The 16,423-nt window shown below is 38.2% G+C and overlaps 1 protein-coding gene across 1 annotated transcript in view; it reads left to right on the forward strand.

Annotated features, from left to right (window-relative positions):
* adgrl2a (adhesion G protein-coupled receptor L2a) overlaps positions 1-16,173 on the forward strand; it is a 133,335-nt gene extending 117,162 nt beyond the window's left edge. Inside the window, exon 22 of the mRNA XM_056413906.1 lies at positions 16,107-16,173. Within this exon, the coding sequence (XP_056269881.1) occupies positions 16,107-16,138 (32 nt within the window). The 3' untranslated portion in view covers positions 16,139-16,173. The remainder of the gene's footprint in view (positions 1-16,106) is intronic.
* The last annotated feature ends 250 nt before the right edge of the window (positions 16,174-16,423 follow it).

Raw genomic sequence — 16,423 nt, forward strand, 5'->3', positions numbered from 1 at the left:
AGTGGGGAAATATTACACAGTCAACACAAGAGGAACAAAAGAAACAAACATCCTAATATACATATCAGAGATTTCGACAAGTCACTAATAGTCTCCACAGCTTCTCTTTTCTTGTTCTCTATTCCTATCCCTATCCCTCAATGTTCCTCTCCCCATGTGTGATATGTCAAAGTCTTATTTCCATGTCCTGGCGCCACTTATACTCAAGGCAAACACAGGGCGCTATGTGTTGATGATTGTCAGCAGTGGCCATTTATCATCTGTCAAGCTTCTGTCCTCTGAGGGGGTAAATACACCCAGTGAATTATGGTTGTTTTAGTCTGCAGGCGGAATCCCACATGACAGCCTGCAGAAGGCCGTGACAACATCGTTTATGAGGAAATAGTTTATCATGGACATGGTAAACAGTGTCCATCACACATGAGAAGAGCTATGGATGTACGACTTTGGCGGGAGGAATCTTGGATCTGAGACATTTAAGAGCTGAAATGGAAGCATGAAGGATGTATTTCAATGTGATGAGGGGAAAACAACATAATCATCATGGTTTTGTTGTGTCTCATTTTGTTCAATGTTTGATCCATCCATGTGTGTGAATATTGGTGAATCCGTCTTGAAAATAGGGACGGACTACGGTAGGGATTATAATTCATATCAAACTCAAAGCTGTGTTTTCCTCGTCCAAGTGAGGACTGTTTGTGCAGCTTCAGTATGCCTCGAGTTTCCACTTTCCATGGATCACAGATTTGACAGACTGTCATGGTCGAAGATTATTTTAGTTTTATGGTGAAAGATCTTTTTTGTTTTTCTGTTGTGAGTCATCTAGTGTAGTTCTTGCAGTGGTGGAAATACAATTGGGCTCTTTTGCTTACATAAAAGTAGACATATGTAGAAGTATTCTCTGTTAAAGTCCTCAAAAAGTACAGCAGTATTATTATCAAGCAGCAACATGCATCAAGAGTATTCGTTATGCAGAGTGGTCCCTTCCAGAGCGCCATATTATTAAATTATTGTAATATCATGTGCACTATTGTGTAAACAGCCTTGTAATGTTATTTGAACTACATTATTCACTGTTGTTACCTACATGCTAACAATTAACCATGGCTGTCAAATAGATGATATTTTATAAAGAAGTCGAATATAATGTTAATACTCAAGCCAACATGTGTTAACATGTATGTACTTCAATGTCAAAGTGTTTCAAGTATAATTTACATTAACATGACAACATCTAAAGATGCTTATTTAAAATATAAATAATGCATTATTTCCAGTTGAGACCTGAACAATGAACCACTCTGTTTCTCACAGAAGTATAAGCCACATTCCTGGTGGGAAGTCTTTTGAGCGGTTCAACCAGATGACTGCACGGGGGCACGGGCGCCTGTTCCACACCTTGTGCAGCGAATCATTAACAGATTTGAACCGTCTTTTTCTAACTTGGCCACTTCTTTAAGAACTCTCGGACGATCCGAGCCAACGACCCCCATCATATGGAGAAATGAATGTCCAAGGTCACGTGACCTCCGGTTCTGAAAAGTGAAGCTAATGCGACAGTGCCGTAAACTTTTTCAATAGCCAGCAGGGTGCGACTCTTCTGGTTGCCGAAGTCTATGAGAAATGAACCTACTTCTCAATGCTTTAGTCCTAAATTTTTTACCCTTTCACAGTCGGTTTTCAGTTAATGAAACACTTTGGTCACCTAAACGTTTATTGTTCAGCATTTGGTTGTACTCCACCTTATAGTGTCTTGTGCCAAAAAAAAACAAGATGGGAACGGCGAAAAAGCAAAGCTGGCAAAAGCAAAAATGCCGAATTTCAAGACGGCAGTCCAATATGGTTCGGTCTGACATAGGCTCAGCACACAACAAAAGTTGCTCATCACTCTCCATACAGGACAAAGTTTCACAAAAAAGTTATGTGAAATGACAAGAACATGATAGGTTCTGTCCTCATCTCCTGTTGGGCAACAATTCAAAAAATCTTGGCTCGTATCCAGCAGCTTTAAAATAATAACTCTCTTGTAGTCCTTCTGTCGCTCAGCGAGTCGTTTGGGCCTCACAACTCTAATGTGTCTTGCGATGCCATTTGCTTTGATAGAACCATGCTTCTGTTTCGACAGTCCCAATGATAACGTGTTAAAAATTGGTGCACACACTTTCAAAGTCTTAAAGTGATATTTCAGACGAAGAGATCTTTAATGACGATGGAGGCTGATTAGGAGGTGACCCGTACATGTCCAGGTATGGGTAGGAGTGTCTACTTTGGTGAACAGCAAATGGTGTGTTCAGGCACTTCAACCACTTTATATTCCATTTTGAAGAATCGGAGCATTCATGCATTAAAGAATATCTTGTTACAGTTGCTATTGAGATGTCTCCGCAGAGAATTGAACATGTAAAATCATTTCACGATCTATTTCACTCAATTTAAGACATTGTCATCACTGATTTTTCATATTTATTATTGAGAATGAATGTAATGCCTTGTAAGATAAACTTTATCTTTTCTGATGAAACACTAAAAATACTTTATTGACAATAAGTCAAATATACTAAGTCCGTATTTAATACACAGCATTTATTTATTCGGAACTATTGCAAAATGGGTATGAACATTGACTTAATTAGTACTTGCTGCCATTAATAAACATATGGAACCCAATCATTGACTTCATAGATTTAGTTATTACAACAGTTCTCTGTCTCTCTCTCTCTCTCTCTCTTGCTTTCTCTCGCTCTCTCTCTCTTTCTCTCTCTCTCTCTCAATCACTCACTCGATACAAGAACACAAAGTAAATTACATTACATTTACTTTTTTCATTGTTTCACTTTTGAAAATAGCTAGCTAGCGAGTTGTCATGATCACAAGAGGTGTTTTAACTGTTCCCACCAGGAGCACTGTCACGAGCAGGCTTATTGTTGAGCCTTGGTTAATGGTGAATTCAGCTGTACATCCCATTTAGTTATTTGCTCATAAGCTACATGGTACACAACAAAGCGAATAAAGGGAAATGCTGCACAAGTGTGATGGACCGATAAAACCCATTAGGGTTCTCAAGTTGATAAGACGTGCTTCTCTCGCTAGCTTAATTGCACCATCATATCTTAAGGAGCTTGTAGTACCATATTGCCCCACTAGAGAGCTACGCTCACTAAATGCGGGACTACTTGTAGTTCCTAGAGTCTTAACAAGTAGAATGGGAGCCAGAGCCTTTAGTTATCAAGCTCCTCTTTTATGGAACCAGCTTCCACCTTCAGTCCGGGAGGCAGACACAGTCACCTCGTTTAAGAGTCGACTTAAGACCTTCCTCTTTGACAGAGCTTATAGTTAGGGCTGAATCAGGTTCACCTGGTCCAGCCCCTTGATATGCTGCTATAGGCTTATAGCTGCCGGGGGACGTTTTAGGATGCACTGAGTACCTATCTCCTCTTTTTCTCTCCTTAAGGATGAATTTTCATCTCTCAATCACACGTTACTAACTCTGCTTTCTCCCCGGAGTCCTTTTGACTTCACGTCTCATGGGGTCATCGGACTCTATGAGACGACATAGATCCTATCTGCCTGATGGATCATCGAGGTCTGGGTCGTGGAATTCCTGCTCCTGACTACGCCACTGTCCTGTTGAGACTCCGCCCACTGTTGAGACTCCACCCACTCCTCCTCCCCACCGCCATCTGCCTGATGGATGGTGGAGGTCTCCATCGTGGAATATGCCTACTATGAACTATTCATACACTCTGTCACATTCATTGAATGTATTTAAACTCTAAATCTGTCCTTCTGTACACATTACATCTATTGCATCTGTCCATCCTGGAGAGGGATCCTCCTCTGTTGCTCTCCTGAAGGTTTCTTCCCTTTTTTTCCCCCTGAAGGGTTATTTGGGAGTTTTTCCTGGTCCGATGTGAGGTTTTGGGGCAGGGATATCTATGTGTACAGATTGTAAAGCACTCTGAGACAAATTTGTAATTTGTGAAATTGGGCTATACAAATAAACTGAATTGAATTGAATTAATTTAAAGAACACACCTACACAACAAAACAGTAAGGGATTTGATAGAATCATTAATTCCAATACTAAGAAATACTACAGTAAAGCAACCTTTTAAGATCTGCGACCACCTTTTTGTTCTTTTTTGCATTGACTGTGCATTCATCTTTTATATTTATGCCTTGTAACTTTGTGAACTGGCAATTTGCAGTCAATGCATTCATAACGTTTATCATTTAAAATATAAGAGTTGTACATTAGCTTGAAGTAAAGGATTAGTTTGAATGTGTGTTAATATCTGATTTTGAAAGTAATGAGGCTTTTTGGAAAAAGATTAGGGTGTCTTCCAGTGATGTCATGGCACAAAAGGAAGTGGAATATAAACAACTTGCGAACTCAGCCCACTGACATTTCTTTTATCGCTAAAGGTGGTGCTTGGTTTAAGCTCTCGTATTTGTGAAACACTAATAAGGACAGTTAGAAAGGGAATCCCTTGTGTATTTAGAGGTTAATTTTGGACAATCATTTGATGACATAATGTTGGCGTTTATAGTGAAGCGCCAAAACTTTGACTGAGTAAGTGGATGCTCATCGTGCAATCAAAGGTTTTTCATCAGACTCCTCTCTGTAAACATTGGCATCCCTATGCAAACCATGCAGTGATTGGGAGAAGTCTGCAGTTTTTACTGAGACTTTCAACTTCTGCCAAAAGTTTGAGAATGATCAAGAGAGGCGTGTTGTTTTTTATCTATCTAGAAAGATAGTGATCAGTCGATGACTGAAATTAGCCCATAACCCCCTGATAATCAACTCTTGACTTGCTGCTTTGTAGTCTTTGGATAATTATATTGTAGAATGACAACTCCAACGTCTCACTGATTGTGCAGCTTCTCTGTTTCCTTAACAAGTTCATAGTATGGGGTTGTGAGGCCTTTAGTTTCATTCTTTGAATCTATTTTTGATGTGAGGAGTGTATTCTGTGTTGTAATTCTTGGCTACATGTTATATCACAGAGTAAGGCTGTTGTATCTAAACCGCGAGTGAGTCTGACAGCTACAAGCTGAGCTGAATTATGATTTAGATTTGTGTGCAGGTCAGATGACTTACTAAACATGACCACAACCTGCACTTTTAAAATCTAACTAAATCCCTCCCTTATCCCACAGAAACCAACAACTAATCTCACCTTTTGACCTGACGTCATTGGCCTGTCTCCTCTTGCAGACATTCAACAAGATTAATGTCGGGCTTCACTGCTTTGTCTCGGCAGGAGTTGACTCAATTCAGCAGGAAAAGCCTCAGATACAAAAACACTATGCTCGCTTTTTAACATCTTAAAGGACCTAGACCACTCTAGGGCTGATATGTGAATTCTTCAAAGAGGACATACGAGAGTAAGGATTGTGGCTAGTACACGTAGGAATGAATGTACATGTCTTGTTTTAGAAGTATCTATTTATTTTGGATCAATAAAATATCTTTAATTTAACACAAATCACTGACAGAAAAGCTCATACATCGTAAATACAGACTGCAGCAAATACCCTGTGGATGTGTGGAGAAAATAAACTTCTGGTTTTATCATTAAAGCCAGAAGAAGCTTTTTTATTGAACGGCATGTTTCAGTGGTGAAATCATATCAAACGCTGCTTACACTGGAAAGAGTGTTTCCATTGAGTAAGTGCTTTTTAGTGAAAGCACAGAGTTCTGCTTAACGTATAACATATAAATAGGTAGGATGATTTGGCTGCATCCTGTAAGAGTCTATGATCTCACTTGCAAGATTATCTGCAGTTGCCAAGAACGATGAATTTTCTGAGTTTGAAAAAACAAGACCACCTCAAATATGCATGCATTTAAAGAAGAAGATAAATGACACATACTTTGACGAATGACCCCTAACTTAGAATGATGACGACACTCCATCAGTCAGGGCCTTGTTGATGAAAGCTTAAAGCTCTGCAAAGAACTTTGCCATTGTAGCACAAAGGCCATCTGTCTGGTCAGGCCCATCGACCTCTCAGGACTTGGTCCTTTGCCAGCGCTGCTACGGAGAGGCCTCTGAACAAATGGGTGCAGAATAGCTGGGAATGATTCCTGCTGGAATGTCGGGAGCCTGGTCGACAATAAAAAATGAAGACATATTTTCATCTTTTTAAAACGAGGTAGTGCTGCGAAAGTTGTGTTGTCAGCAGGAGGAGGTGAAGCCCTGGCAAGCTGCTGTTTCTTGGCTGAAAAATGTTCACCCTAAGTGATCAATAGATCTTTGTTAAGGCTAACATGCCCTGGCATGTGCGTGTTCTTTTAAGTTATGCGTCGGACACACACTTGTATCATCAAAGGAAGACATCAGTGAGCTGACCCCGTTGCGAAGACAACTGTATCCATTTATAGTTAACAATGGATATTTAAAGGCACTGAACATTTGCTCAATCAGCCTTTCACTGTGGCCGGCAAAGACTCAGCATTTTCTATCAAAGTTTGGTTTTATCATATGACCTATTTCTGTATTTGCTTTACTTTGTTGTGCCTCTCTTACTGTTTTAAGTTGTGTCACATACTGTGCACCAATCCGAATTATGCAATATTTTAAAGGTGCTCTACACGAGATTCAGAGCATATCTAATGCCTCCACATTTATTTTAGAAAAGTGACAGCTGAGCCAGTTGCTTGCATTTAACAGTGCACAAAGCGGTAACGGTGCAACAAACAGCAGTGCTTTGTAGATCGGCGGCAGTGACCTCTATGCGGCCAATTGCATTCTTTACCCTGCACTAAAATGCACGCGCTGCCAGCTGACAGTTTAACACGCCGACAAAGACAACAAAGCAAGGACAAGCTCAGACTACAACATTACTTCATTCTCTGCTCCACTAGACATTACTCCACTATATTTTGACATCATTGTTTACAGTTATAGTAATGATCCTAATATCTAATAGAGACCATTACATTTAAAAAAGTGATGACCACTGTAGTCTCTTAGGCTTATCTTTGCTGTCAATCAAATCTGATCAAACCGCAACCACACAGTCCTGATACAGCACATTAGCTAAGTGTTAAAAATAGCAAAGAGCAGTTATTCCAAACTTCATCTTTGATAAGTACTTGGTCAGTCACAATTATTAAAGGTATTAGAGATCTAATATTTTATATTACTTTTTCAGGGGCTTTAAAAATGACCACTTCCATGTTGCAGCATATGATATTATTCAACAAAACAATACTGCATACTGTAGAAACAACTTTAATTTAATGCTTGAACCTGTATCAGTCCACATTTCATCTCTAGATGTTATCTGGGTGTATTTCTACATCAAGAAGCCAGAGTAGTCTCCACTAATTCTAGTCATTTGATAAAGTGAGTAAAATTATCCACCAGTCATACTTCAGGGCAAATTAGATGACTGAGTGAGGAGAGTGTTAAAAGTCCTGTTTTGAAACTAAATTTTTCCACAGTAATAGAAATGTATCTGTGGTTCAGTCACATTTCTCACTGAATTTGTTTTTTTCCCAACCTTTTAAAGAAATGTGTAAATGTTCTGTGAATGAAAATGCAGTCACGAGACAGAAGTTTACTCCCGTCTCTGTGCATAAATAGCACAGTAGTTGTAAGGCACCCTAAGGCTCTGCCCTCAATCATTTCAGATGTACGGGTCTCTCTGGAGTATTTAAATCCAGCTGAGATGACTGATGACCGCGGCTGCCGCAGAAGCCACACTGGCATGTCCTTCTTGGTTAAATCCAGCATTGGAGGCCTTTGTAAAAGCAAAGATTTGGTAAATAAGTGCAGTGAAGCAGTGAAGATAAATTGTTCCTATCATCCAAATCAATTTATCTTTTTGGCCAATGATTTATTTAATTTCTTATCTACAAAATGGAGCTTTATACAATTGTGAGAAGCCACTGTGAGTTTTCTCATTGATGACATGGCCAAGAACATGCCCTCAATTCAACTCATAATCTTCCGGGCTTGGTAACTATTTGCATGTGTCACGAATGTATTTAAGCACTACACCAGCGAGGACATTTTGGAGAAAGATTCAGGGAGATAGGAGGAGATCTTTACTTTCTCCCTTCTGTCAGCCACTCAGAGTTCAATATTGTGACTGTTATCCTTGAGACACTTTTTCAAATCCATTCTCTGGGATTCATTTAACTCGTTGGCTCTGTTACCACTTAGTCTGGGTTGTCAATTTGATATGCCGTATTTGCTCAGCCACATAGCTAGAGATTTAATTGGTTCTTGTACGTGTAACGGTCCTTGCCAGCCAATAAAATAAATTCCGTCCCAAATCGAGAAGCCACAAAAACAAAAGGTAGCGAATGTGAATGGGTTAGAATGTATTTCCATAAGCACTTACCTGATACTTAAAAACAAAAGTAAGAGATCATTTTTCTGTGTTAGATTCCAAATAAGGTAACTACTCATTTATTGGCCCTGCAGAGGGCCGATTCTCTGTCTCAAAGTTTGTTCTTCATCTCTTAGCGTCTCGAGGCTACATTAGCTAGAAATACAGAAGAGATAGAATTAGAAATATGATATAACTGTTTCTGCTGCATAAGTTTAAAAAGGTGCTCATCGTAAGTCTGACAATGTTGTAGGATTGCAATTAGTCAAATGACAAAATCTCTATAAATGACGTTCCTATACAACCAAACTGCATTGTGAATTACATTCCTAGGGTATTTTGTAGGGATTTATGTTTGTTTTTGACGTATCACAAATAAGTTTCAACTCAGTCTGCTAATGTCCATCTAAGCAGACGGTTGGGTTTGTGAATAAACATAACATTGTAGATTTGTTGTGTTTTAGTTTTGTTTAAATGTGTTAATCATTTCAAACCAAACACTAATGTTTGGTACTAAACCTAACCGAGTAGTTTTTAAGCGTTGTTTCAAAACTGTGAGAATAAGTGTTTCCCTTCAAAGGTAATTAAGAATGCAGTTTAATTGTATGAAAAGGTATTTTTTTAGGAGACATGGTTGATAATTTGTAATTGACTCTCCTATAAGCATAACTTAATTTTTCAGTTCCTTCCAAAAACATTACAAATCACCATTACATAAAACAAAGCTGCTTCTAAATCCAATATGATTAATGTTTGATTAATGTTGAGCTAAAAAAAAAAACTTTTAGAAAATAGATATAGTTTGGGTTAAAACAACTATACGGTTACAAGTTTAAGGGCCCCCCTTAACTGAGCATGATCATGTTATAGTTAGGAAACGGTAGAAATAAATATGTATATATAAATACAACATACAGGGTCGGACTATAACTTACACATCCAATGTAACTGATGATACCATCAAATTAAAGTTGAGATATCTGTACAAATAAATGCTCTGCTCCTTATGCAAACTATGACGTTGTAGAATAAGGAGGCGTAATACATCAGAAAAGAGTGCTTAGTAGGCTACAATTTTAGTGGATAATTTTAACAGAGGATTAATGCCACCCATTGATCTGATACTTGATTTTCCAATACTTTCCATCCTATTAATACAGACAATTGTGTATTTGACTGTGTCATCTGGTTTATTTGTTGTAATGTTGTCATCACACAGTTTCAGACAAACCTTTTTCTTTACTTTTACTCCTTTCCAATGCGTGAGAGCTGCATCTCAGGCCTCCTTGGTGGACTGGCAGACGTAGTTTTTAATGGAAAACATGACTGCTGCTTCTATGATCAGTCCCAGAAAATATAAATAGAATCCAGTTTTACAGCTTGCAGGCTCAATTGGTTGGGGCACTTAAACAAGATAATGGTCCATGGAAAAATAAAAGGCAGGAAGTTCTTCAGTTTTTGTTCAGTCAAACAGCACCAGTCTGTGTGCAGCAAGGAAATGTAGGTTGGAGGAATATATCTTACAGATGTTTACTTTATTGTTCACATCTGCATTATGTGATATCAGGCATATTGTGCTCTAAGAGATATGTTTCAGTTTACCACCTCTGAAGTAACATGTGCTTCCTAACTAGCCTGAGATCAGATTCCAGCTGTTTGATCACATTTGTCTCATCTGCCTTTCAAACCTGAAACGGATAAGATAAAAGCAAAATGCAAAATGTATGCTAAACAACAGCATTTTATTTGCATGTTTTCTGCAACATAGCGCAATAAAATCACCAATTATTATTTTTGAATGTCTGTACTGAAGACATCAAGTTATGCATGTAGGTGTACATCAAGATTAGCATAGTATTCCGATAACATAAATCTACTTGACGTTCCTCAACTGATACAATTGCTTAACTCTTAGGTTTTACAGATGATATACCAGAATACAATGATCAAAAAGTTTGTTGTTTTTTCCTTCTCAAAGAACTGTAACTGAGGTCAGCCTCAGTTTTGACATTTGATACTTTAATGTCATTTTAAATTGGAACCAAACTTTCCCCATTTTTTAAAATCAGAGTGACATAACTCTTAACAACCATCATTTTAAAAATAGCTTTTTCTACTGTCCATAACATTCATTTCACCTCATAAAAAATAGGACATAACTATAATGGTGATAATCCTGGATTAATAAAAGCAAAAAGAGGCGTAACATTATCTGTATCGACTCCGAAGTAGAACTCAGTTACTCTGCACCCAGCTGTGATTGCCACACTATCACAGAGTCCAGCTCTCGGCATCAGGTACGCTCCATAAAAAATTCAAAACACCTTCTAGGTATTTGTAGCCTAAGGCTCTCAAGGTTTGTCTTTGTTACAAATTGATAATACTGGTCACAATGCATTGTGTGTCCTTGAGCTATCACAAGGACGAGAACGGTATAGGACGCAAAGCAGAAGAAAATAAATCCTGGGAGCAGAAAGTCACTGCGATTGTTTTGAATGACAAGGTTGACAATTCTCAAAGTGCATTATTAAATATTACCTTTTGAAAAAAGTGTAAGAGTAGTGGTAGACATTTGTTAAAGCGGAGGGTAAAAAGTCTATGAAGGTAACAATAGACATATTTAATACAATCACCTGCCATCCAAGATGCAGGAGAAATGATTTATACCACCATACAAAATGCAATGAAATGCTATTGGGCATATGCAATTCTGATACAGACGCATCATATTTAATAGTGTCTGAATCGTAGCCTTTACTGATTGTGTTTGTGTGCACACAATAATTCCTCTGTTAACCCTTTCACTGTCAGCTACTAGACCTGTTATCATAGTAACTGATGACTTGCAGAATCTACTAAGTAAGCAGCTTAGGGAGGAGTGCGTGTTCATACGCCATATATAATCTACTTATCAATCAGAAATTGCATTAGTCTTCAACAACAAAACAAAAACACATAGTGGATCTTGGTGGAAAAACTGCACATGTATCTTTTAAAAGTTATTAAGCTTTGAAAATGAGAAAGAAATGTTCATACATTTTACTCCCACGTCTCCTTCTCCCACCTTTCCTTCTCTACTTGTTGGTCATCTTAGCTTTAGGAAACATTTAAAGTTCTTACACTATTTTACAAGACTGGGCAGACTCTACAAACCACTGATTGAATTCACTGATGCGTAATTAAATGATTTTGTTCCATACAATTCAAAACATCCGGACATTAATGGTCATGTTCAGAGCACAATGCTGTCCCCTACAAATTAGATTAATTTACTACTAACTTGCAACAGCAAATACATTTATACTGAAACAAAATGCTACTCTAATTACGTTTTCTATTAACATAATGAGAACAAGTTTTTTAATTAGCATGTTTGCCAAGTCGCAACATGTTGACGCCGAATGGATCTGCAGAATGTGCACAGTCAACAATGTATTTCATTTGTTTTCCTGAAAATATTCACTCTTGCTATTCGATTGCACCTCGTAGCAGTTTGAGTAAACCTTTAAGATCAAGTTCTTGGTTAACAATCTAAAAAGTCTAAAGAGACTTAAAGGATGATACAGGATGTGTTTCTTTCCGTGTTAAGTCCTATTTGTCCTGTTTGATGATGATGTGGTGTCAAAGGAAATATTAGAAATAAGATTCCCATTTAATCAACGTAGCAGGATAGTGGGAATGGCCAACATCTTCGCATTTAGCGTTGCCATTGCATCCAATGTAGCCGGCTAACCGCATAAAGTAAGTTATGTTACAAAACCAGAGCCAGTGCAAATGAGCCCAATTTAATAACTTAATGCTTCATCCACAAACTATTCTCACAGCGCACTGCTATCGATGAGTGACCATCTTCTTTGACTTATTTTCTGTAATTAAAGCAGTTACCAGGCTTTTATGCTACACCGGTTACAGAAAATCAGCCAAACAGTTAGCTGGTGGCCAGCGGCAGCGCTGGGTCTGGCGTTTCCTCCGCTTCACTCCCTGCCGCTCTGGGGAAGGACAAGATATAACGCTCTATAGCCAGCCATCCCACTCTTTAATGACCCTCTGATTTGTGTTATCGTCATAACAACTAACAGCAATCATATCATTTTTTACTGGTCAAATTACCGCATAAATCCGTTCTACTCCTTTGCAATACATGCGCAAAATGTATAGACAGAAATGTCACTAATGTAAGCTCATGTTGTTACTATGACTACAGAACTACAACATCACCACTGATTTGGTTGATGAATTTGTTTGTGTTTACATTGTTATTCAGATGAGATCAGATTTGTTTCAGAAATCACATCACAAATGGTGCTGTCCCTCTTAAAATGCAGAATGTGTGAAAACAATAACTCTGCCCACATTTTATATTCCTCTGTGTGTTGGGTCAACGTGTAGCAAAATCTCTTTTCCGAAGAGCTTCCTGAGAGCAGCGCCGCTCTGTTACTCTCCACGGTAACTTTTTTCCAGAAGTTGGGTCAAAACAGTCTGAAGTTAAGCTCAACAGTAGGTGTTTTCTATTGTACTTTATCCAACAATATCTATTTAACTGCCCAGAGTGCAGTGCCAAAAAGAAATCGATGTGGCTGAGAGCAGTTGAGAGGGGTTGATCGCCTTACGTCGACTGTAGCCTTGTTCTCAATCAATGAGTTTGATGTTGGTTCAGTTGCTGGGAACGATTGATTGGTAGAAGACCTAATTGGTCTCATTTGACACCGCAGCAGGTTAGATTCAGACAGCTGGTCCAGGCCAATACAATACGGGATGAGGAGTGGATCATGTTTGCATTGTGTCCCAGAGAGAGTAACACACTCTTTCACAGACAGACTTCAGGTACTTGCCCTTGTAGTTAGTATATTGGCTTTTTTTCAGCACTTTGCCATTTTCTTCCTTCATCTTGGTTGCATGCTTACAATCTGGCACCTAGATGCTACTTTTGTACGTAGGTTGACGCTTCGAAAACATCCCAGTCTGCAACGTCTGCAGATACAGACAACGCCATGCAATTGTAATGGGTCATAAGTGCTGATTGAGAGGGATTGTTGTTTATGTATTTTAGCAAAATCCTACTTATTCTGCTTTTAAGTACTCACAAATGTGCTGGCTTGAATGGAAGAAGAGTTATCAAATTATAAGTAAATTGTAAAGAAAAGAAAGATTTTTTTAACAGCTAGATAACTTTCAATTTAACCATCCCTTTTGAATCATTCTTAATTATATACGATAGATAAATATTGATAGCATTTCTTTACAGCATTAGTTTCGATTATGAAGAAAGGTTTATGATGTGCAATAGTCTTGATTGCATCCTTTGTTTTAATTGTTCTAAATGGAGACTGTGGTTTTATAAGCAAAGGTCAAGAAGTTAAATATTCGATTCGATTATGATAGTGAGTAATAGTGGACTAATGTGACTGTGGACATTTTTCTGAAAATTGTCTCCAGCTTCAAAAGAGCAAATTATTTCTCCTTTTCCTCTGCTTAATTTGTAAAACAAAGCAGATACTAGTGAAAAGTCAAGGTGGATTACATATGAAAAAGTTCAGATGCAATTAACCTCTGACGGAGACATTAGCCATAACTTTATGGAAATTATAAGCAAAACAGTTTGTTAAAAGTCAGGGCCCTTTCAGAAAGGCAACTAACTCAATAATCTCGAAAGAACAGATGAACAGCCGTCGAGTACATTTGAGATGCACGTTAAACCAGTTTTATAAATAATTTGTGAAATGATCCGTAAATGGCAGACAAAGGAATTAAACTCTAATTGTGTCATAATGTCAACCATGTTGTGTGTAGTTTCCTGGTTGTTGAGCACATTTAGTTGTACCTTGAATTGGTCTTTGCAGGAGTTTTGTGAATGTCTCTAATTTTTATGCTTTGAGTGCAAATTCTACAATGGCGTGGTAATTTTCTTTCTAATTCCCTCTGTCCTCAGGCAAAGAATGTTTTTACATGCATAGCCTTCTCTCTCTCTGGCTCTCTCAGTCTCTCTCTCCATCCAAAAACTCTTTCCCTCTCTCCACACATATCCAGCTAATTAAACAAAGCACACGATTTGATTAAACGATTAAATTGTGCTAGTCTGTGTTTGCGATAATTAGGATATCCCAGAGTTTCCTTAAGAACATTAACTGTGATGGATGTTTCATCCCTGACTTCCAATAGCTGTGCCTTGACGACACGAGAGGAAAAAAGCTCCTCTTGTGACAAAAAGAGAGAAACGAGACGGAATCTGTTCAATGATCTCGGACACAGATAGCCCGGTGCCATTTGGTGGACATCAGGATTCTACACAATGTATGTGTGCAATTTGTATGTGCTTTTGGGTTAGGATGGCCCTCTTCAGGACTCACCTCGGGCGAATGGGACTGACTTGCCCTATGGTGCAAAAAGGCCATAACAAGTGTAGGAAGAGGTATGCCAATCCTTATCGAAGTCAAAGCAGCAGCACTACACCAACACTTTCAGGTAAAAGTAATGTATTCCAAATACATTTTGTACAAGTAAAATGTACTTACGGTTTTACGAGTAGAAAAACTCACTGGCAGAATACAGTGTTATATTTCTATATCATAAATTACATTATTAGATTATTATAACTAATAATATGGAAGCAGCATTTTAATGACGTAGGTCAGTTACTATTGGCTTATTGGATATTTAATTATTGCATTATAGCTGCAGAAAAATCATGGATAGAAAAAAAGTATTTTACAGACTTTTATAATTCAAAACCTTTTGTGCACCAGGATGATCTCTTCTTTATATGTGGGGGTGGAACAACAAATGACCTTTACCAGGAAGTGGAATGAATGAGAATGAATCGTTATCAAACCCACCCATTTGTGTTTTGAGGCACTTGATTTTTTTGTGGCGATAATAAACAAAACCCATCTGAGTGGCAGAGTTGGAGGTAAAAACTGAAGTTGAAGGTAGTATTTATAACCAGACAACTCACTTATATTAAAATAAAAAGGTCTCTAACAAAGGGAATTTTGTTCATGTTGACTTTACTTCTCCGTGGTTCGTAGCCTCACAGACTGCTGTATCTGTAGAAATGATAATAACTGCAAGGATTTCCATCAACATATATTTTTAATATTAAACTAACTTTCCTTTGACAAAATCAGACATTTGATATGGGTTACTAAATACAGATATAAACACGTTGCTATTACACCAAATTACATTCAAATAAGTTTTTTGTTAGTGAACACAAATATCTATTTTGTAATTTAAAAAAGTATGGGCATACTGACGTCCATTAGAACACAGAGAGGCCAGGACAAAAAAACAGTTGGACAAGTGTGTTAATTTGGGATTTTGAGGGATAATACTTACAGTTGATACCAAGATCGATTAAATGTGAAAGTCATTGTGTGTAACTTTGACATACAGCTGTGGATACCAAACTGAAGTAATATCTGTAGCAAACCAATTTTTCATAAAATTAAGAAAATGTCAAAATGATAGAACAATTATGTTTTCTCCAGAAACCCAAACACAACATCAGGGTTAAATATGAGTGAACAATATATTCCATTCCATTATCCAAACCACTGGAGCCGATCCCAGCTGACAATGGGCAGAGGCAGAGTTCACCCTGAACAGGTCGCCTGTGTACAATAATTAAAAGACAGCACTGACCAAAAGCAGAAAGATTATAATATCATCCTTTTCTATGGAGAAGCACCAGCTAACACTATTGAAGTCATGTTTTTTGTTGTTGATTGTTTGTTTTTTCCAATTGATTATTGATTCAGGTCGCCGTGAACATGAGAGGCCAGCAGACTGACCCTAACAAGCCAGCCAAGTTGGACAGCAGCGTGGCTGAGCATGAGGACCACTGGCCTTTTCCTTCCTTTATTCTTTTCTTGCTCATCTCACAGATTGCCAGAAACTGAGTTTGCCAGAAGATGAGAAGGGGAGACAGAAGAGGAGGAGGAGGAAGGAAGTGGTTGGGGGTTAGGGGAGGGAGGGGACTGGCAAGACCTGATTAAAGACTGACTTTTTTATGTAATTAGCTCCGAGAGAAGAAGGCCCCGCTGCTGCAGGGATGGAGAGCAGCTGGCCTGAGGTT

Source organism: Pseudoliparis swirei, chromosome 5 (genome assembly GCF_029220125.1).
Source record: "Pseudoliparis swirei isolate HS2019 ecotype Mariana Trench chromosome 5, NWPU_hadal_v1, whole genome shotgun sequence".
NCBI classification, from domain to species: Eukaryota; Metazoa; Chordata; class Actinopteri; order Perciformes; family Liparidae; genus Pseudoliparis; species Pseudoliparis swirei.